The sequence below is a fragment of the Patella vulgata genome, chromosome 5 (genome assembly GCF_932274485.2).
Source record: "Patella vulgata chromosome 5, xgPatVulg1.2, whole genome shotgun sequence".
In the NCBI taxonomy this organism is placed as follows: Eukaryota; Metazoa; Mollusca; class Gastropoda; family Patellidae; genus Patella; species Patella vulgata.
In genome coordinates, this window is record NC_065883.2 from 54,976,996 (window position 1) to 55,000,642 (window position 23,647).

The 23,647-nt window shown below is 35.9% G+C and overlaps 1 protein-coding gene across 2 annotated transcripts; it reads left to right on the top strand.

Annotated features, from left to right (window-relative positions):
* Positions 1-8,165: 8,165 nt before the first annotated feature.
* On the top strand, positions 8,166-23,642 carry LOC126820335 (consortin). 2 transcript variants are annotated; one of them, XM_056101185.1, is made up of 11 exons: positions 8,166-8,198; positions 9,918-10,051; positions 11,851-12,035; positions 12,408-12,438; positions 12,635-12,721; positions 15,262-15,370; positions 16,561-16,591; positions 18,235-18,343; positions 18,552-18,656; positions 18,963-19,019; positions 19,324-23,642. In XM_056101185.1, exons 2-11 carry the CDS (start codon positions 9,964-9,966, stop codon positions 19,521-19,523), a joined length of 1,002 nt encoding a protein of 333 aa, XP_055957160.1. In that variant the 5' UTR covers positions 8,166-8,198; positions 9,918-9,963; the 3' UTR covers positions 19,524-23,642. The 2 variants fall into 2 exon arrangements, with proteins under 2 accessions (XP_055957160.1, XP_050404159.2); XM_050548202.2 differs by lacking the exon at positions 8,166-8,198 and adding an exon at positions 8,376-8,514.
* Positions 23,643-23,647: the final 5 nt, after the last annotated feature.

Sequence of the window (23,647 nt, forward strand, 5' to 3'; positions counted from 1 at the left end):
CAACTGGAGACAGACCACATTGACTACGAAACGATATAAATTTCAGAAACCCGTTTTCCTGCTATAGACTTAATTTTATCACACCCTTTGACAACCTTGTTTTCAACCTTACGTCATAAATGATTCCCCCCCCCCCCAAAAAAAAACAAACTTTGAAGCACCGAATTAAAATTAAAATAAAGCTAGTGTTTATTTTAATTTTTCTATAGACCCCCTCCCCTTCCTAACACACACACATCATATTTATATCTTAGACTGGCTCTCACTGTAGGATTTTTTTTTTATTTAGTTTGGCCCCCACGACATGATTATTTATTCAGATTGGTCACCACAACAGTGGTTTCTTCATTGGTCACAACAACAGTGGTTTCTTCATTGCCGTCATTGGTCCCAACAACAGGATTTTCCTTAGAAGTTTTTGTTCATAGCCCCCACAGCGGATTTTTTCTGTAGATAAGCCCTCATAGCAGGGTTTTCCAGCAGATTCCCCCCTCCTCACAGCAGGAGTTTTATTCAGATCATCCCCTACATTCCTACAACAGGAGTTTTCTTTAGATTATCCATCACATCAGGAGCTTTGTTCAGTTTGGCTCGCCACAGCGGGATTTTCTATAGTTTGGTTCAAGCAGCAGGATTTTTCTTTAGATTATCCATCACAGCAGGATTTTTCGTCAGATTAGCCATGATAGCAGATTATTTCGTCAGAATAGCCACCATGATAGCGGGAGTTTTGTTAAGATTGGTTCTCATAGCAGGATTTTCCATTGATTGGTCCCAAGATTATCCATCACAGCAGGATTTCTCTTTAGATTATCCATCACAGCAGGATTTGTTTTTTTTTTTATCAAATTAGCCGTTACAGCAGGAGTTTTGTTCAGCAAGATTTTCTATAGATTGCTCCGAACATAAGGATTCTATATAGATTGGTCAAACAGAAGAATTTTCTAAAGATTGTATTACCGTAGTAGGATTCTTTTTTTTTATGTTAGACTAGAAGAATGCCCGGCTTCGCTCGGGGGTCATCACCCCTAAACGCCACCTGACCTATGTTACTCCCCGGTCCGAGCTACCCCTATACCCCAAATTTCAGACTCGGGGCAGACCTAGTGTAGCCGCCAACCCCGAACAGACAGACAGACAAACGACAGTCACAAATATTATACTATTCAAAAAAAGTAGGGGATATTTGATTTTTAAGTGTTATTAAAGTCACCTAATGAAACTGACGAAGAAACAAATGACAAAATGAAATGAAGTTCACATTCATCGATTTATTCCAAATGATCGTTAGACTAAGTAAGGCACAGACTGACCATTATAAGGGTAAAATGATACCCGGGGTCAAACAGCAAAGTTACCACAGCATCACAACCAAGTCAGTAACGGGTAAATCCTCCTCTGTTTGCCAAACAAGCATTGGTCCGACGTGGCATACTCCTAATGAGACGTCTACGGTCATTTTGGTCCAGATTGTCCCATTCCTGTTGCAACGCAGCAGCAAGTTCTTGGACATTGGCAGGACGTTGTTGACGTTGACGTAACCTCTGTCCAAGCATGTCCCAGACATGCTCGATGGGGGAGAGGTCGGGACTCAGTGCTGGCCAAGGTAATGTGGTGATGTTCTGTTGTTGGAGGTAACCTGTAACGATCCTGGCCCTGTGACATCTTGCGTTGTCATCCTGGAAGATGAAACGGCGGCCATGACGTCGTGCGAACGGCACAACATGGACTGCCAAGATGTTGTCCCGGTAGTACTGGCCTGTAACACGACCTGCAACAACAAGTAAAGCCGTTCTTCCAGCAACAGTGATGCCCCCCCACACCATAACAGAACCACCCCCAAATCGATCATGTCTGATGACGTTAACGTCTTGGAAGCGCTCGTTTCGACGACGCCACACCCTCCTACGTCTGTCCAAAAAATCAACAGTGAACCTTGACTCATCTGAAAACATCACATTGCTCCAGCGTCGATTATCCCAGTGTTGACGATCCCTACACCAACGACGTCTTGCCTGAATGTGATGATCTCTCAAACAAGGGATCACGCGAGGACGTCGGGCGCGAAGGTGACCCCTATGCAGTCGATTCCGAATCGTCTGGCCACTCACTCTCACACCAGTGTCTGTTTGAAGACGAGCGCTGATCTGATTTGCTGTGATGACACGATTTCTCAAGGCCAAGGTACGGATAAATCGATCCTGGCCTTGAGTTGTCGCCCTTGGTCGACCTGAGCGTGGTCTGTCCTGTACAGATTGTGTATCACGGTATCTGGACCATAGCCTGCTAATGACAGACTGAGAAACATTCATCGTCCGCGCCACAACCGCCTGTGTTGTGCCGATCTGTAGCATGCCAAGGGCACGTAACCTTTCATTTTGGGTAAGCCGACGCATATCAAAATTTGTTTTCTGGTCACTAAAACAATTAAACTGATGTTTCCACCCTGGAATTCAATGCCACAATGACTGTAACATTCAAAGTCAGAGTCGAGCAAATCTTGGGTTGGACCCCCATGATGATCCCAAGCATCACATGCATTCCATGCGGTAGCTATTGGTGCGTTTGGGCGTCACATGTAACTGGAAATGTTTCTTCTGTTAGGTTCTATAGTGACTTTTTTCGTAGTCATTTGCATATTTTAGTATTATGCCCCCAAAATCAAATATCCCCTACTTTTTTTGAATTGTATAGTATAGATTAGTCCCCACAACTGCATTTTTCTTTATTCTTTATATACTCTTCAAAAAAAGTAGGGGATATTGAAATGCAAATACCTATGCAGGTTGTGATATGATTAATAGTCATGGACGCTTGACATGCTTTGAGAGTATGTTCACAGATGAAGAATTTGTCGCGCCAACAGAACCACTGAGCTGCACGTGCTACACGCAATAGCGCCATACACGTGGGAGGGGTTCATTGTCAATTTGACACTTTAAGGAAGGGTTGGTGGAAACTGCTGCGTGCTGGTTTTCCCTATCCATGTTTGCTTTCATATCGGTTCTTGCATAAGATTTACTGTTAGGCGTATCTTTGCTTTAGTGTGTTACGTTTAATTTTTCAACATGTGCAGTAGCCGACATGAATGCTGAATGTGTCACAGTCTGTGATCAGCAGACTGTGGAAACGGTACCAAAAACACACAATGCCGATGATAGACCTCGCTCAGGTCGTTCTAGAGCCACTACATATACACAGGCCCAGGATCGATACATTCGTACACAGGTCCTACGAAAACGAAGACAAACGGTCAATCAGCTTTCTGTAAACTTGTACCAAGTTACAGGAATTCGAGTTAAACCCCAAACGATTAGAAATCGCGGCTACATGCAGCCCATTTGCATGCGCGACGACCGCGTGTTGTGCCTCCATTAACTCGCCAGCACAAGGCAAACAAGCGTCAATGGTGTAGGCAGCGTAGAAATTGGGGTAGGGGAGACCGGGGCACATTGAACCAGTTTTTTTTTCACATACATGGTTGTCCTCCTTCATTATCAAATATTTTTATTAGAAGATCTCTTTACTTTATTGTATTGTTTGAAGACATATCATAGTTGCTATTGTATATCAGATTCAATTAAATTAATTTTTACCTTTTTTTTAATCCACTTGACCGTAATGGTTCAATGTATCCCGCTGTACAAAAATAGTCGGGGCAGGTTTAACCACATAATGAGGCACATTGAACAGTGGTAGAAATTCCATGTTAAACATACATGTAGATCTGGATTTGGATCACAATCCTCGTCATTTGTTTCTTCGTTATCTAATTAATCTGCAAACACTCAGTGTTTCACAGATTTGACATCCGTGCAACGATCGAAACAAGCAGGAGTCCGGATTCCCTAGGCTCCTACAAATCGCCGTAAATTGCACTTAAGTTGGCAGTTTGGTGGGATAGTGGTATCCCAATCAACTTTTACAGTGAATCAAACCAAGATTTGTCCAATAGTCTGTCTAAATTCGGACAGTGGTTCAATTCAATCTGCCACATCACAGTTTTATGATCAAAATTTTAAAAAAAATCAAAATGGATCATGCCCTTGTTTATCTGGATTGTAGATTAGACATATATGAACTGATTGTAAGTACAAGAATTTCCTAGGCTAAACAAATTATCAAAGGATATATAGTCTATAATTCACTGGGGTACATTGAATTTGAACCATCACCATTGTTCAAAGTACCCAATGACAGTGGTTCAATCTGCCCCATCACAGTTTCATGATCAAAATTTAAAAAAAAAAAATTCAATATGCCCTCTATAGATCAAGCCCCCGTTTATCTGGATTGTAGATTAGTAGACATAATATGAACTGATTTTAAGTACAAGAATTCCCTAGACTAAACAGTTTTAAAACATGTATGGAAAATAATAAGTGGAAGTAGTGCATTTTCACTTTTAAGCAATCTTTTGAAAAAATCATTGCCTAAAAAAATAATAATTGACAGCATGTAGCTACTGCTTATTGACGGAGAAATAGGTCTAATAAGTAATCTCACTTCTGTGTAGTCTTGGGTTGTCTAGTATTATTTATAAAGGATATATCCACGGTGGTTCAATGTACCCATATGTTCAATGTGCCCCGGGCTCCCCCAATCGTCGATGGGCTCGTATAATGTTCTCTGATGAGTCCAGATTTACTCTGGATTTCACCGATAAGCGTGCTCGCGTTTGGAGGCGTGTAAATGAACGTCATGCTAGCGATAACGTCAGACAGCAGGACAGATTAGGGCGTGGGTCTGTTATAGTGTGGGAAAGAATCACCATGACTGGCAGAACGGACTTGCATATTGTCCAAGCAAGGGTCACTGGTGCAGTGTACTACCGTGATCATATCCTGGCACCGATAGTTCTGCCCTTTGCTCAACGTGCAGGTCGACGTTTCATCTTTCAAGATGATAATGCTCGTGCCCACCGCGCTCGTGCCGTGAATGACTAAGCCTACCTCCAGCGTCACCATATTGCCCATATGCATTGACCCGCCATGAGTTCTGACCTTTCCCCAATAGAACATGTCTGGGATATGATCGGGAGACGTGTTCGTCGACGTCAACGTCAACCGACAACACTGCAAGAATTGACCGTGGCACTGCAAGAGGAGTGGGTCAGATTTCCCCAAATCGTGATTGGGGGCATGCCACGACGAATTGCCGAATGTCTGAGGATTGATGGAGCAATTACTCATTATTAAGACAAAAATCAAAAACGTCCATTTTCACTTTTGACAGTGTATCTCTTTGCGAGTGAAATGGGGCCCTCAGATAAGCCGCCCATATGAACTGTTTATGTTCATGTGTAGGCAATTGGCCTGTTATTAACATACACTTGTTACCTCTAACAAAAACAGCAGTGCATTTCCGCAGTTTTGTATTGTTTCTGAATACCATCTACTTTTTTTGAAGAGTATATATTGGCTCTCACAGAAGTTTTTATTTTATTATTTAGATTGGTCCCCAAAACCGGATTTTCGATAGATTGCCCCCCTCCCCTTCACTGATTTTCTATAGATTATCCCCACACAAGATTGCCCCCATCAGTTATTGGTCACAGATCACATTCCAAGAAAACCGACCACAGAGACACAACATAGAATTTATCAAAGAAACATATATACAGGGTTCGTCTACGGTTGTTTTTAACGATTGAAAGTAGAATTATTTCCAGAATTAAACAGAATGTGGAATATAATTTTTCACAGTAAAATATACATGCAATTGAAATGTGTGTAAATGTTGTATTCCGAAGTCTAAGAGAAAGAGAAATGGGGTTTATCGTCCACTCGACACAAAGTAGGTCATTTCGGGACTTGCGCGTATGGGTCTTTAGCAGTGGGGGGAAACCGGGGGACCCGGTGAAAACCCACGAGGTTGGACACAATGGCGGCGGCAAGGGGGACATTTGTCCCTCCCCCATAAATCTGGTCTGCCCTCTGTATGCCCCCCCCCCCTCCAATAATTTTAGAAAATAAAAAAAAGTATTTGTGGTAATCAATACCTTCTACGGTGAATAAATCCCACATCCCCACTCAGTCATAGACTTGCATGTTGTAGAGCATTTCCGACAGTCAATTTTTCAAAATTTTCTTGGGGAGGTCCCCAATACCCCCCACAAGGACTCGCTAGTTTGGCGCTCATAAGGGGAATTCGTTGAGGTTCGCAAGTCCGTTCGTTTGATATTTTGTTCTCTGGTCGGATAAACTAGTGATCAGGGGACGGACGGTATCTGGTCAGATCTATTTATCTCGACGATCGGTGCCTGACGGAATATTGTCAGACAGCATTTCCGGCAGTCTATTTTTCAATATTTTCTGGGGGAGGTCCCCCATACCCTCCGTAAGGACTCCATACTTTGACGCTCGTGAGTGGGCTTCGTCTAGGTTCGCAAGTCCGTTCGATTGACACTTTAACTCAACGATCAGTGCCTGAAATACTGCCAGGCTGCATTTCCGGCAACCTGTTTTTCAACTAGTTGAAGGTCGTGCCTTTGCCCCCTTAACCTTGGACTTTGCCCCAGCTTTGCCCCTCCAAGCATAGACGGCTGGCGCCGCCACTGGTTGGACAGGCGACCCTATTCCTTGTCACGTACAACCGGGGAATCGACACCACGCCAGCTGACTCAATGACAGACTTTATGATACAGCGCGCACGTGCTAACCATTCAGCCATCCAACCCCCACAAAATAGAACGTTATTGTGATTGTCTAAACAATATAAACTCATGTTTGTTCATTGTCTTCAAGCTCCAGGTCGGTCGAGATTTGCCAGCGTGGTTTCCCCCTTGTCAGTGTGCTGAACAGAGATCGTGTAAAGGGAATCGTCTAGTCGTTCGGATGGGACGAAAACGGATCGTGTCCACAAGATGGCATGCACATTAAAGAATCCTTGAGTAGGCCTAGGCGATAGCCCGGAAAAAAATTTCCCTAGAAATGTAGGACGCTACACCCCCCCCCCCCCCGGTGCAGGACAGAAGGCCTGAGAAGGAAAGCTGTCTTGTCGTTCGGATGGGACGATAAACAGCGTACACATTGGCATGCACGTATAAGATCCCTTGGCAGTTGAAATTCGATATCAGAGTAGGCCGTAGAACCGCTGTCCGGGAAAAATTTCCCTCATAGCACACTGTGTAGCAGCATCCATTAGCCAGTAGGTCGTTAAACCACATTTCGTTTCATTTTCAGTTCACGTTAATTTCGCCTTTGAATACGGCTAAAAAATTAAACTTAAAAGCTCTAAGGCAGCTTAACATAGGGGGGAATTTTATTCTTAACATTGCCTTTGAATTCCACTTACCCTTAACTTACAGGAAGTTAAATCTCCTTTGAATTCATAGGGGGGAATTTTATTCTTAACATTGCCTTTGAATACCACTTACCCTTAACTTACAGGAAGTTAAGCTTACGTTTGAATTCGGGCAGATCTAATACTGTTACACATAAAATTCGTCTACAATTAGTTGTTTTATTCACAGGGGCCACGGCAATCACGTCGACCAAGGGCTACGGTAGGGCCTACGGTGGCTCACTATTCACGGAGTAAATTCTGAGCTCAAAGAAGCATTTTTTTTTTTTTTGAAATCATTTAGTTTTATAAATCGAGTTCATGCTTTAGCTCAGAGGGACCCCAGAAATGGTTCCACTACCGATGCCTTCGGTCTTACTCCAGCCACAGTTTACATCGACAGTTTGTAGCTCAGAAGGGCCCGTGTGCAGAATAACTCCGGACAGAAAGCAACCTTCACCGATCATGTCAAGGCGTGGTTATCCTATTTAATTCCCACCTACAAATACATTAGTATTTCTATCCTGATAGCTAATGATAGCTCCTCCCCTTTTTGGTATTTTGAAGGATGGAATATAGCATGATATTTACTAATAGCTCATCTTTCCGATGTCTTGATCATCCAGTATTTCCTAATTTACTTGCGGTTAGATCTATTTGATAAGGTCAACTTCAAGTTTCGTCAAAGGTCACGAGACGTAAAACAGGGCTAGCGGGCTAGCGCTAATCTCAACTCTAACCGTAACCCTGGCCTGGCCCAAATGCTTACCCTAAACTACAATCTCGCCAATAATCACGTGCCCTAACCTTATTTACATCCCAGCGACCTTGATGAAAATTGAACTGGCCTTACCAAATAGATTTAGCCATTACTGGATGGCAAACAAGACTTATGTTTACAGAAAAATATCCAAGTAAAGAATTTCAGTGATCATTTTAATCGTATGAATCGAATTTAATTGTGAAAAAAAAAATATATAAACCGATGACATGTGTTCCATGTAAAATTATAAAATAAGAAAGATAAATTAATATCATTACTTCTTGAAATATTTCACTATTTCGTTTCGGATAAAACTATATCCCAATATTTTTACATCGACACGATATTAATGATGATTGGAAAAGCGTCTATGGTTGCAATCAACTATTTTGATTGAAAAAAAGTGCATTCAGTACACGTATTCAATGAATTGGGACATTTGTGTTGGGCTTTGATTTGTTGCCTAGGTATGCTTCTGTCAGATAATGCAATTTTCGTGATTTTGTTTTATGATATCGTTATTGCAAATGTGTGCCAAAATACGAGGGGAGTAGACCGAATAATGATTTCGTCTGACATTCTTTGAATCTTTTTCATTAACATTCTCAATGACAAAACAGTCTGTGCTTAAGAACATCAATTTTTCCAACCTCTTGCACTTGTCATAGCATTTCTTTTTATCCTAGATGCTTCAGAGTGTAGTTGCCATGCCATTTGACGTATTTTGTGTTGGCGTTATGTCTTATATTTATGCTATAGCTTAGGTAGGCTAGCCTAAGTCTTAGTCTTAAAGGAGCTAAATCGCTAACATTTGGGACCTAGAACTTGACAAAAGTGGGTCGCAACGCATATAATACTGTAATATGAATGTATATAAACTGATTGACATTCAATGGTTTCCGTTTTTACTTTAATTTCAAATCAGTTATGTTCGGCGAAATAAGCCAGCAGTCTCAAGCGAGTGCAAATTTCTAGCGTCTGGTTATTCCAGTCTACATACGCCATTTGATTTGGTGCAATGTGTCTAGCCTCGTCCCTCGAGTCTCTTGATACAACTGGGGCTGAAGCGCATTATGGTACACGATTCGTGTACCAATGGTAAAATGTTTATTTTGTCTTAAATATTGGATATCAGAGGCCCATCTTTTCCTGGTAAGATCACAACATGAATGTTGATTTAATTTGACAAATAATTTGTGTTTTCAATGTTGAAGATTTTGGATGATATTGAGTTAGAGACTTAGCTACTTTAACTCTTGCTTAAAATAGTGCTCATGACTCATGTTATTTAACAAAATTAGGTAGAAATTGTAATACATGTATGCTTTCTTGTTTGAAGTTTGTTACTAGCTATTGCTTCTCAAATAATAGGAATGAACACTTGAGTTATTATGGGCAAATAATACAGTGTTTCATTGTGTTTGGGGGATGATTATAGATATAAAGATTGTTCTTGATTCATACTGCATCTTTTTACGTAACCGGTATACTTCCCATGCAACACCTGTTTGCTTCCTTTTCTTGTTCAACAATTATGGAAATAGTTGCTTGTTCTTTTTGTATTACATTTGTTTTATGATTATGAAGTTATTTAGTTTTAATACGTTTGCATTATATATTCAGGTGCCCCATTAACCCCAATATGCACTAAGTTATTTGAAACAACATACGGGTACTTGAAAAATTGGTATGTTGTGATCCGTTAAGATATTATTTGCCTTCTCTAATCAGTGCAAAGTGACCACACCAAGCCAACCAAAACCATACATATACATGTACATATAAGCTTCTAGTTCTACAAGGAAATTGTAAGGCGTCCAAGAACCATCTTGATAGTGAAGTGCATAATTATCTGTAATTTTATTTTCAGATAAAACCCCCCAAGGGACACAGTGTTAATCTAAAAATAACACAATATGGAAGAAAATACTGACAAATCAACTGAAGATGGAAAAGATGAATCCACTCCTGATTCAACAAAAAACAGCAATAATGCTGATACACGTAATATTTTGAAATATTTATTATATGCTCAGTTCTATAGATATGTTCCTTCGAAGCTTAGTTTCATGTTGGTCATCTGGGAAATGCAAACATTGATCAAAATTTCTTATATCAAGGGTTGGGGAAGTGCACATGGATATGATCAATGGCATCACCTAGCTAATCTGGTTAACATTCTTACAATGGACGATGATAATCATATTTTAGTAAAAATGACTCTTATTAATTATACATATATTAAGCCTAACTTACAACCCGTCATACATGTTTTGGACACACACGGGTCGTAGGGTTTGGTCGCTCACAGTCTGGCCACAAGAAACCGAGTGAAAGTTTTGTAAATAGTATGGGCATAGTACTTGTCGTCACGTACAGGCTGCACATCTGACTTACTCAAAGCATGGGGGAAAAATTTTTTTGTAACTCTGTGGAAAACATAAATCTGACATACGTAGTTGACTTTTAAAATTAACCAGAAGTACGACCTGCACTTATTATGCACTTGGTTAGCATGTGATGAACGTGAAATACAAGGCAGTAGTGTGTATTAGTGTGTATTAATGTTTTGCCTCCCGCATATCGACCAAAAGAATTGAATATTTTCATTTAGTTTAAAACATGGGACCAAAGAAGAAGGTCTGTAAAAGTTCAACAAACTTAGTCGTGTCAGTATGGTGACAGCCATATTGCCATTAGTGCTTTCTGCAGTCATACATGTTAGAAAATCTCCCTATTATATTGTGCTGGTATGATTGTACGCCACACACACACCCACACACACAGCACCTACTAGCAGTTTTCATGACTTGATGCAGGTATACAACAGGAGTACCGACCTCGTACGTACTGTATGCCTTCACGATTTTTCACCAGACCTGTAGAATTTGCATGTGCAGGACCAAAAACACATGCAAGGGATGCTTAAGTCTCTCACATGGGATTACTAAATTTTCTCCCGTAGACTGCCTATAATAGCAAGTACAGTAAGTTGTGAGCTAGGCTTTAGCTATCAATATACACCTTCACGGTGTTTTGTCTTTGATGTTCCATAAACGATAATAGAGATATTGTACCGAGGATTGGGTGATCAGAGGGTGATATGTGATATCATCCCTGGGACGATATCCCATATCACCCCCTGATGACGTCATATTAAGCAAACACAGCAAATGAATTTTATTTTGTTATAAAGTTAATAGTACAGTTAGTAGCATAAATGATAGGATTAGAATCATTTTCTGTAGATGTTTGTAGACAAAACCTTTTTGCTAAATTTTCGGTCTGTTCTGGTGTCTTCCTCGCCTTTTACGTTTTTGCCCTCAACACTCTTACTGACATCGTTCTCACCATTTAATATTTCACTTATTTCATGTTTCATAGCACTTGGCTGGCAACAAGGAGTTCTTCGTCTGACTCAGTCATTGACAGCATTTTACTAGTGAACTGGTGAATGCATGACTAAAGTAACGCAGGTGTATTTTGAGTAGAGGTGGACAACAGTTCACTATTAGTATACTCATTCCAGCAGTGTTGTGTAGCCCTACATCATGCTAAAACAACACGGGACGATATGGATATGTTTATGTTGCTATATGAGGGTATGCTGACCACTCTGTCATTGAAGTAATGTCATTGTGTATGTCAAATAATACCCCACTAACCCTCGGTTCGATATTAGAAATATTCCGAGACCGAATTCTAATATCAATCTCGAAGTAGGGTATTATTTACTACATATAAAGACTTTCATGAAAGGTTTCTTTATTTATATTTTAATTTTTCTTATTTGATTTTGACAGATGAAGATGTGGATTTGGGTGATATATCACAGATGGATTCTGATGCAAGAAACAAATTATTTGAAAGAGGTTTAGATTTTGAGAAATCTGGCAAAAAAGATTGTGCTCTTAAATGTTACCTCGGCTGTTTGACATGTTTACAAGCAGATAGTCATTTTGTTCTTCTACCACAGTGCCTTAGAAATGTAAGCCATTCTTATATCATATTCAGAAATGTGTCACAAGTTTCGTGTTAACAAACAGACTTGTGACCACCTTGACACATTGAATTTTATTTTTATATTAGCTTTACATTAGTAATAATATAGTATTTGTATTCGCATACATTTATAATACCAACCTATTTCTATATGTGCAATTTTCAATAATACATCAGTAGATAATGACATGAATGACCAGTTTATTTACTGTGTGTCAATTCGACACAGCGTGTATTTTTAGCCTTTATCCAGTATACATGTACTAAGTGTTTATCCTAAGGGTATTGAACTTTATAATAATTAGATAATAATTTATTTCATAGTTTTAAAATAATTAAACTGTACTTCTTATTTCAGATTGCTGACATTTATTTTTCCAAAGAAGAATGTATCCTTTTGTTTAAGATGAACGGTTCAGGTGGGATGGGTGGCAGAGTCGTCTAGCACATGTACTTTAGATACACCGCGTTCTGTATCGTTGTGCTCTAACGTATTGTACAGACAAATGTTAATTCCTGATATTTTCTTGATTGCTTGTAAGATACATAACTTATATGAATTTATTTACCTTTACATTTAATTAGATGAAAAGGCCATCCTTTTTATACAGGCTGAAAAATTATTTTATGAAAATGCTTTAATTGATTCTACAGACATACAGGATACATTAGGTATAGCTTCATGTTAATATTTCTTTTTAATTTTCTGAACTTCTTGAAAATCAAAGCGGGATTAAAAAAAATCCGAATGTGCTGAATTTAGGAATCACAGTAGTCGATTGGTATAGTTAAAGTGTTAATGTGGACTGAGAAGAATTTTTCGATAAAAACTTCACTTGAAATGAAATGGGCAAAATTGTCTGCAGCAAATAAATTAATGAAGGCTTATCTGTTCATTCAGTATTTTTAAGGACATCTAGAGCTAAATGACACTGCTCAGAATTTCTTTATTATGAGATGCACACAAGTTACAAACTATCATCAAACTGTACACTGCGTCTATTGGAGCTAGTTTAAGATTCTGAATGTATTATACTTTTTCATTCGCCTGTTAATGTTATTAAATGATATAATGCTGGATGAATGGTCAATGGTTAGCACAAGCGTGATGTATCATAAGGTCTATCATTGAGTCAACTGGTGTGGTTTCGATTCCCCGGTTGTACGTGACGAGGAGTAGGGTCGCCTGTCCAACCTCGTGGGTTTTCTCTGGGTCCTCCGGTTTCCTCCTACTGCTAAAAGACCTCTACATGCAGGTGAATTATTGAAATAAAACTGAATCATTTGTTAGTCCCAAAATGACCTAGTTTTTGTCGAGTGGGCATTAAACCCCATTTCTCTCTCTCTAAGGATTTTTATACGCCCACATTTTATTGTCGTCGCCCCTGTTCATCCGTCCACAATTTGTTTGTGGACACTCTACAGGTCACAATTTTTATCCAATTTTGGCATGTATCGGACCATGACTTCATGGATTATGGCCCCTAATTGTACGAAAAATCACATTTTTAGCTCTAGAGGTCACAATTTTGATCTGATTTTGATGAAACCTGGAATGCATGTTTATAACCCAAAGATCTTGGTTCCTTTCAATATTCGCGCATATCGGATTGTAACTTCCTGAATTATGGCCCTTGATTGAAAAATCGCGTTTTTAGCGTGTGGTCCCTCTAGAAGTCATAGTTTTTATCCAATTTAAAAAAAAGGTTTACACCCTAATGATGGTTGAGTTCGAATTTCGTGAAAATTGGCCCAAAACTGCCGGCGAAATGGCCGTCCCTTGTACTCAAATAGTGTAAAATATGGTATATCAAGGTTGTGGACTCTCTAGAAGTCACAATTTTCATCCCATTTTGATGAAAATTGGAATGCATGGTTATGTCCCAAAGGGCAAAGATCTAGGTTCTTATCGATATTCGCGCATATTGGATCGTAACTTCCTGAATTATAGCCCCTGATTGTACGAGAAATTGCGTTTTGAGTTTGTGGTCCCTATAGTGGTCACATATTTTATTCGATTCAAAAAAAAAAAACGTGTGAATATATCACAGTTATGCACTAATGATGGTTGAGTTTGAATTTCGTGAAATATCGAAATGAAACTGCCCGACAAAATGGCCGTTCTTTGTACGCAAATTGTGTATAAGTATGTAATACAAAGGTTATGGACACCCAGAGGTCACAATTTTTATCCGATTTTGATAAAACTTAAAACATAACTTTATATTCCAAAAATCTCAGTCCCTTTTGATATTTGCGCATTTCAGACCATAACTTTCTGGATTATGGCCCCTGATTGTTCCAAAAATCGTTTTTGTTTTTGGCTTGTTCTCTATCTATCTCTTGCAAAATGTTGGCGTATCCTGTCTGGCAGCCGCTGGTTCATTATATATAAAATATTCATATGGTGCCTAAAACAAGTGTTCGGGAAATCAGTCTCTTATAATAACGCTTTGTATCATTGTCCAATGTATTACATAGTAATAGTTAGATGGTTGACTGAGAATATTATAGTCTTGAACCACTTATGATAAATATCTCGTATTAAAGTGATAAACAATTGAACTAAATATTTGGGAGACAAAATAGTGGTTGTATTTTCAATCGTTCTTGTTTGTATTACAGAGGAGAGCCAAAAAAAGCTCCCCTCAATCAACGAATTGAAAAAATCGCTCCCCTCAAAAAACTCTCCAAGTTTTGATAAGAAGAGTGATTTAGAAATTAAGGAGAGTGATCTGATATTAAGGAGAGTGATTAGTTATGTGCATGGGAAATGGTTATAAGATCAATAACTGTGTGTAATTGGCTCATTCCTGGTTTCATAAATGATAATAAACCCCCAATGACTATATAAAGGAGAGCGATTTTCAGTTTTAAGGGGAGGGAAAAAAAAACCTCCCCTCTGTCGACATTTAGGTGAGCGGCAGGTGCTCGAGAGCGATCGCTCGTCTTAAAAAACAGTGACTGTATTTCTAGAAATATTAGTTGATCGTATGTATTGCATGAATTTAGCTTTGAAAGTACATGTGTGGGTTATTAACTATGTGATAGTTACTATGCTGCCAGTAGTTTAAAATTTCAACACAGACTGCATAATTTTTTTGTCCCATCTGAATGAGTAGACTTATTTTCAAGCATCACTCACAAGGAGAAACCAGAATTCATTTTTAAAAGTTTACCCAATCTTAAACCAAACTATTTTTTTCACTCAGAAAAATTAAGACAAAGTGAAAAAGATGACAATAGTCCAAAGGTTGATGAAAACAGTGTTCGTGCAGATGAATTTGAACATTTAGCAAAATTATGTATGGATCAAAATCAGTGAGTTTATTTTATTTATATGTCACTTAAACTTAAACGTATTTCGAAATAAAAGCATAGTGGAAAAGGTTGTCTTTGAAGTTGCTATTACTTTTATGATTGGAATTCCAGTGCTATAACAAGACAATTATTATTATCGCATGTCGAACGAAGTTAGGGAGGGATATTTCGTTTCTGGAACATATCTCATACACCGTTCAAGATATCGTTTGGAATCTTTGTACACACACCAACCTATTACAGTAGTTGTCCCTTTTGCTATTTAGGAATTTCTGGGGTTTATATTTTTTGTGTTTCCATGGAAACAAATTTGACTTAGTTTTTCGTTTACAATTTTATTTATGGAGCATATCTCATAAACCCTTCAAGATATCTTTGTACAAACATCAACCTGTGATTGTATTTGTGCCTTGATTAGAAATTTGTCGAATTTAATAACGTTTGTGTTTCCATGGAAACAAATTTCTCTGTTGAATGATTTTTGAATATACTACACATTTGAATTAGTTTTTGGTATATAATTATTATTCAAGAGCATATCTCAGAAACTGTTCAAGATACCTTATATAACACTTTCCCATTCATCTACCTATTATTTTAATTTCTGATGACCGTCCTTCCGTCCTGATTTCGTTTCCGGAGCATATTTCATTAGCTGTTCAAGAAATCTTTTTGAAACTTTGTACAAACATCAACCTATTGTAGTATTTCATTTTCTGACGTATAAGCTTATTGTTTAACATACAGTAGCTGATTGAGGTAGGCAAAGGTTATTGTGCAAACCTTACACAAGCGACCCTTCCTTGCCGAGTATGTATCTTCTGACGAGTTCCATTGATATTTCAAGATGTTGTTTGTCCTTATGCCTTCCAAACAAGTGCAAGGACACGAGACGGTGAGGACTAGTCATCTTGTTAATATTATTCCACGGGAGAGACTGTCTGTTTATGTATTTCTGCATTAAAAAAGTCATATAAGTACATATAATTTATTTGACTAGGCCTTTGTAGTAATTCATAAGGGATTGAGAGTCACAAGTTGCTAAAATCACAACAAAAAAGAATGTTTTCTGGAAATTGGCATTATTAAGTTTTGGAATTAATGATATTGTGTTTGAGTTCTTGATGCATGATAAAGTTAATGAGTTATGGGTTTACAAAATTAATGATTAATGATATATTTTATTTCAGACCTCATTTAGCATTAGAGTATGCTGGCAAAGTAAGTTTCTAGTTATAAAATTCATTTTAAACATTTTAGTTTTTGCCAATTAACAGTCCATTCAAAATTTACAAAATTAACCTTTCAGACTCTACAAACCATTATAGAGTTCTGAGAAAGTAGCTTCCATTGTGTTTAGCAATTGCTTGGCAACAATCTAGACAATGAATGACATCGTTACTTCCTGTTTATTGTAACAGCTGCATATAAAAATAAGGTTTTGAAATAATGTGTAAGCTGTATAAACTTTCAGATATTACTAGTCAGCTATTTAGTGATTTGGCTGTTATAACTTTGGTTCTCCTGAACTTTTAGCAAAGAAAATGAGTTTTCTTCCAAGGGAGATGTATTGATTGCTAGTCATTGGATGACAATCCCTTATTTAATAAAAATGGAAAAAAAAATGTCAAATCAAATAACTGATTTCGGGTGCAAAGAATAATATGATATGACACTTATGTTTATTAAAATTTTATTTTTATTTTATATTTATTAGATATTTTACAGCATGACGTATTGTAGGGGGCCCCATGCAGCGAAAATTTTCCCTACTGTAAGATGAACTCGACATGACAAATGTTATTGTTCACACTTGAGTGGCTTGTCTCGAAGAGATTTCTGGCTAGTCATGCGGTGCGATAGCACTCGGTGCAAGAGTCTATGAGTCTAAAAATAGCCATCGCACATGAAATTCTCTACACATCTATCAACTTTTACAGTCGTAAAAAGTCTATTGTTGACAATTCTGAATAGCAGTAATAGTTAGCTTTTTGGTTATTACAGCAGCTTAAGAAATGACGTTTATTTTATTTTTTAAATTTTTTAAATAATATCTCGGAAACACTCGGGTTAAGCAAGAGAGAGAGAGAGAAATGGGGTTTAACGTCCACTCAACACAAACTAGGTCATTTTGGGACTAACACATGGTTCAATTTTATTTCAATATTTTGCTTACGAGTAGGGGGCTTTAGCAGTGGTAGGAAACCGGTGGACCTGGAGAAAAGCCACGAGGTTGAACAGGCAACTCTATTCCTTGTCACGTACAACCGGGGAATCCAAACCACTCCAATGACAGACCTTATGATACAGCGTTCACGTGATAACCATTCGCCCATCCAACCCCCCTGGGTTAGGCAAGAACATGATTCCAGCAGTAGTTTCATTTAACTTTTACAAGGTTCTTAAAACATTTGTTGAGTTGCCTAACGTATGTGTTTCTAAATTCAATTTCTTTTTCCAGCTTTCTGTTATGTTTCGTAAAAAAGTAGTCTTGATTATCCCGTCCTGTCAATCAGACAGAGAATGGTCAATAGACTGGTTAAGCGAGACTGATTTCAAAACAAGGGCATGCAACTTATTTTTTACTTAAAAGTGCCCGGATGTAATGGCCGACACTCGTAACCATTTTTAAGTCTAATATTTATCGATGGTTAAATGGTCATAGCTATTAAGTACAACATGACCGTTTATTTAATGACTACAAATGTGCAAAACTAATTAAAGGCTTGGAATATATAAATATTGTCGTGTAATTGTTGAGATATTTGTAGATACTTATTTATGGTGGGCACCCTATATATTGATCAAGTATTTTCTACTATTCCTAACTTAACATGTTTAATGTTGTAATATCTCATGTTTAGGCAACAAAAATTCGACAACAGATATATGGAAATGACCACAAGATAACTAAAGATAGTCTGGATTATTTTGCAACACTTTATGCAGAAGTTGGAAGAAAACAGTATTCAGGTAAGAATTTTAAAAATGATCGCATTCCTAATTAACATGGCCACCTATAAAGAGATTGATAGATATTACATAATGTATTGTACTGTTTACATTTAATATAAAAGTTATATGCAGATCATTTATACTTTAACAGATAGTTACAAGGAAAAAACTCTGATGAATATTTTTAAGAAAGGTTATTTAAAAATATGTATTTAATTTATTTCAGATTCCATGACTCATCTGTCTCCAAATACGTCCAGAAGAGAATCATTGACAAATGTGTCTCCCCCCTCCATTTTGCGTCAACGTAACATCATGGAAACATCTGATGGTAAATTCTTTCAAAACTTGATTATATAATAGTTATTCTATAAAGGGCAAAGCTAATAGGGGTTTTTGTAATTTGAAAACCCCTGGTTTTCTCATTAATGTATTTCAGTTTAGTATTCTGTATTTTGTAAGAATCAAGATTTTTATAGAACTTTATGCAGAGAAAATCAAATCCAACAAGGAAATACATGGATATTATTTAAATTCCCCTCCTTGATGATTTTATCATTAGCTTATTACTATGCTGCTATATATAGACCTCTGTAATTGATATGTCAGATAAACAAAATTGTTTAATTATTTGTAGAGAGAGAAAAGAAATGTGTACGATTTAATGAACATATTGAAAGAAGAGTGATATATGGTAAGCAGAGCTTTAGTTATCTTATTAGAATTTATAAAATCTATAATTTTAAAGAGATATTTTATTGTAATTAATGTCCAACTTTTCTTCACCAACCAGGTTAATGATGATGGTTATGATTAAGAAGAATATAACCAAAATTGTAGGTTAGAACATTAAGATGCCTAATGATTGAGAATCAAATTATAGGGGATAATTTTCGGGACATTTTTTTTTTTAGAAGTCTTGGTTTGGCATAATATTATGGCATAATATATTAAGTAAAACACTTTTTCTAAAAATTATTGTCATACTTTTTTTTCAGAAGACAATTTACCAAGAAGTTTAACAGTTATTGCCATATTATTTGGTTTCATTGTTTTTCTGATCATGGGAACTTGGCTTTTCTGTATCATGAGAAATGATCATGTCTGCCGCTCTTTTTCAGCAGAAGTGCAATATATTTATACCAGACTACGATATCTTTACTATCATTATACAGGTAACAAAGTATATAAAAATTGAATGAGCTGACCTCTGCTGATTGTACAACATGTACTGGTTGTTTAACTTAAGCTCATAAAATCAGTTTTATTATACTTGTAGTTCATTTGTTTACATCAGTCTAGGACATGCCCTACATTGTCAATGCCGCACAAAAAAATAAGAGTTTTGTCAAGATTGTTTCTTTTAGGAGAAATGGACATCAATTGCACCTCTAAAACATTTTTATTTTAGTTTGTCATTAATGAAATAATTAGAGTATTCTCTATGTTTTTAACTGGTAATGAAAGAAAAACTAGGGTATTATGAATATTTTGTCAACCATTTAAGATTTACAGACAAAAATCAAGCATGTTGTATTGATAATGAATAAAATTGTTGCATGTCAGTACCAAATAGTTGTCAAACTCAACATAATCATGTGTAGTATCAGAGTAAATATTTAGAATAGGAATTTAAATTATAATAGACCTGTAGTACTTACATTTGGATCCAGGCAAAAATACATTTCATAGATAGTATTAGTGACTGTTGAAATGTGGTTTAATGTTGTGTGTTTCCATTTTCATTTTTTAAAGTATCAATTATGACAAATATTTAGTATGCAAATCAACACAGGGCATAAGTGGTTTTTTTAGTTGATATATGGTAACTACGTTTATTTTGATATATGTTTCTATGAATTTTAAAGGTATTTTTTTTATTATTTATAATTTTAAAAAGTAAATTGTATGGAAAGCCAAGACAGATGTTTAGTTGTGATTCATTTATAGCTAGATTTGTTATACTCTGAGTTTTTGTAATATTTATTTACACCTTAGAAGTTCAAATAAATCAAAATATTAGCAAAATATTGTCATCTGAGCACCAGTTTGTAATGCTGTTGATGAAATTCTGATTTTGGTGAAAGAACCTTTAATGTCTTAGTAATTAATCTATATTTTAAACCATGTCAGTGTCAAATGTTTTGTTTAGAATTTGAAAGATATGAGAAAATGGAAAGAGGTTTCATCTGATGGACTAAAATAAATTAATCATTTCATTTTAACTGCATGTATTTATGTATGTGGTGGAATTGTTGTATTGTATATTCTAGTATTTATATAATTAATATCATTAACCCATTGTCAGATATCTACATATAACTACAACTAAAAATTATACCTATCTCTTTACTCAAATTTATCTTAGAGGAGGTTACATGAACACTAAGAATGTCAGTTTAAATTATGTGAAGCCAATTTGTAACAGGCTTAAGTAAATATTTATATTTTAAATTCTTTACATCTGTTTATATCTCAAATTGCTATCCTCTTTTGCTGATAACAGACTTTCAGATTCTATAAACAATTTTCGTTGTGTTGATGATATGGCTTTACATTTCACATCTTATTATAGGTTGGATTTTATAACAGTATATGTTTAACACATACTTGAGATGATTCTCGTAACAAAAACAAAAGCTATGGATATGAAATTTTTTATGTGAAAGTAACCAATAATATAAACATTGAGTCAGTTTTAATCTAGTAAATGTTATTTATGTCAACAACTGATGCTTTTCAATAACCTCCTTTTTGATCAGATGAAAGAAAATAATAACATTTGAACTTCCTGAATAACTCAACTGAGAGATGGTATTGGGAGTTCTGAAAAGAATAGAATATATACTCTAATTCTTGCATTGCACCAGTCATTACTTACAGCTAAATAACAATACCTGTACATCAGAAGCCCAAGAGAGTTATGTTTTCATAAAAATGACTTCATTACCACAATTAAAAAAACCCAGCCTTTTTCTAATACACTGGATTTGAGTAAATAGATAAAAGGAGTATATAGATATTTGATAATGTCATTATAATGTTTTTGCTCACTTTCTAATATTATAAAAGGCAGCCAATGATTGTAATTTAACTATGATTTAGTTGTTTTATATATAGTGTTCTAGCTAAGCTTCTATACCAATAAAAGATTGGCAATATCTATGATGACTTATGTGATAATTTATTTAGCTGCATGAACAAATAGCAGTGTTTTATTATTTAATTTGTATAATAATGTTTTTGTATTTAACGCAATGTTTCTATTGATGAAATTAGTTGATTAAGTGTTCATATTACAAATTATGTTTTTATCATAATATTTTATACTAATGGTTGATAATAATTGAATGTGATTGTTTGTAATTAAATATTAATCTGTTGTATTGTGAAGCTGTCCCAAATTGACAAAGTCAGGAATCTCCAGTATGTCATCCAATTGTTTTTTGTAAAGTATACAGTACTGGTATGTCCAATATTTGCATACATGTATAGAAAATAGATCCATCATGTTCGTATATGTTATAACTTGTCCATGACAATCTACGTATTACCTATAAGTTTGTACCAACTGTATTTTTGTGACATGAAATGTTGGTTATGTTTTGTACTTATTTTGATGAAAATTTAGTGTAAACATGATATCATTATGTTTATAAATGTGACTATTTTATTGTCCAGGACCCTGTTGAACAAAGCACACTTCAGACTTGCATACATGTGAATTAAATATTTTACTATAGAGCTCTATTGAACGTATGTGTATGTCATTTGATGTAAGCTTGGTATAACAGGCTCCTGCATGTTAAGTCACGGGTACTTAGCTGAATTTAAATCGGTACCAAGTTTATGATGTAAAGAAAATGTCTACCTAATGCAATAGAAATAGTTTTTGTGAAGGGATAGATATTGTAACAGCCAAATAGAGAATAAGGCTTATTTCAAAAAGAATACAATTATTTTCAAATATGCTGGTATATTTGTTTACCTATTTTATGCATAAGGTAATGTAAACCATCAAATGTATATTAAAATGTTTACAAAGGTGATTGTTGATTATTACAGAAAAAACGAGTTTGTCCAATCTGCTTTTCTAAGGATAGATAATTTGAAGAAACTAGAAGAATACAAGTAAACAATAATGTCTCTTTCAATGTTATGGTTCCTACTTGAATTGTGATAAGATCAGTATTACCTATTGTATATTATTGTTTGTATATTTATTACTAGGTTATCCCATTGATATCTGGAGAAATAAATGAAATACATTACATGTCACCAATGAATAAGAGTGTTTTGACCCTTTAGAGTCTCTGTCATTTGAGAGGTTGTTAAATCTCTAAAAGGAATATCAGTCCAAATTAAGGTTGAACTCCCTTCGGTATTTACAAAGATATAATTAATTAAAAATTTGTCAACATTCAGCATAGTCATCACAAGCCAGCACTACCTACGACTTTCACTATCTTTTTATGGGCCTCTTATTAATTCAACTGAATTCAAATTGAAAAGTTATCTGCTGCTGATACTTTGATTTTGTTTTTTTAATTAAATGTTACATAATCAATGTGAGTACATATTTAGCTTGAATTAGGATGAGGAAAATTCAATATTTTTTGAAAATGCAAATGCCATACAGAGACTTTAATTGATGTTTGATGAGTAACATTAATGTTTATAAATGATTAGTTACTTCTTCAAAAAATATTTCCATTTCTAAGCAAATACTGAATTTGTTACCTGTCGACTTGAGAATCTCAAGCATATGGTGTTTACAAATTCTGTAATACATTTGTTAAAATTATATGCAAACACTCTATTACAATTAATTAATCAGACTAGAATAAAAGTGTTTTTTGCTGTTTCAAATTATAACATAGTGATACCTGCTAAATTTCCAAACAGGTTGCCCATTTTTCCCATCTGGACAATAGTTACAAATAAATATAAGTTGTGAAATCGGCATGCTTCAATGATACCCAAATTCACCAGTAGAAAACACAACTTAACAATGATATTGTCATTCTCCTTGTTTTATCCTGTGAATGTCTACTGTCTTTGAATGTAATCAGCACTAAGTGCGAATAACTATTAATAGAAGAGTCAGACATGACAGTGTATCTATGGGATAGCTATGTAATTTTGTTATGCTGTAGTACAGTATTATATACAGCTGATCGGGTGATGCAATCATTACTTAATACATTTATAAATTATTTACATTTAATGAACCAATGAAATTTTGATTTTCCTGTCAAGGGGTATAGTGTTACTAATATTTATTTATGTTTGAATAAAAAAAAAAGTTTTCATCGAATCTAT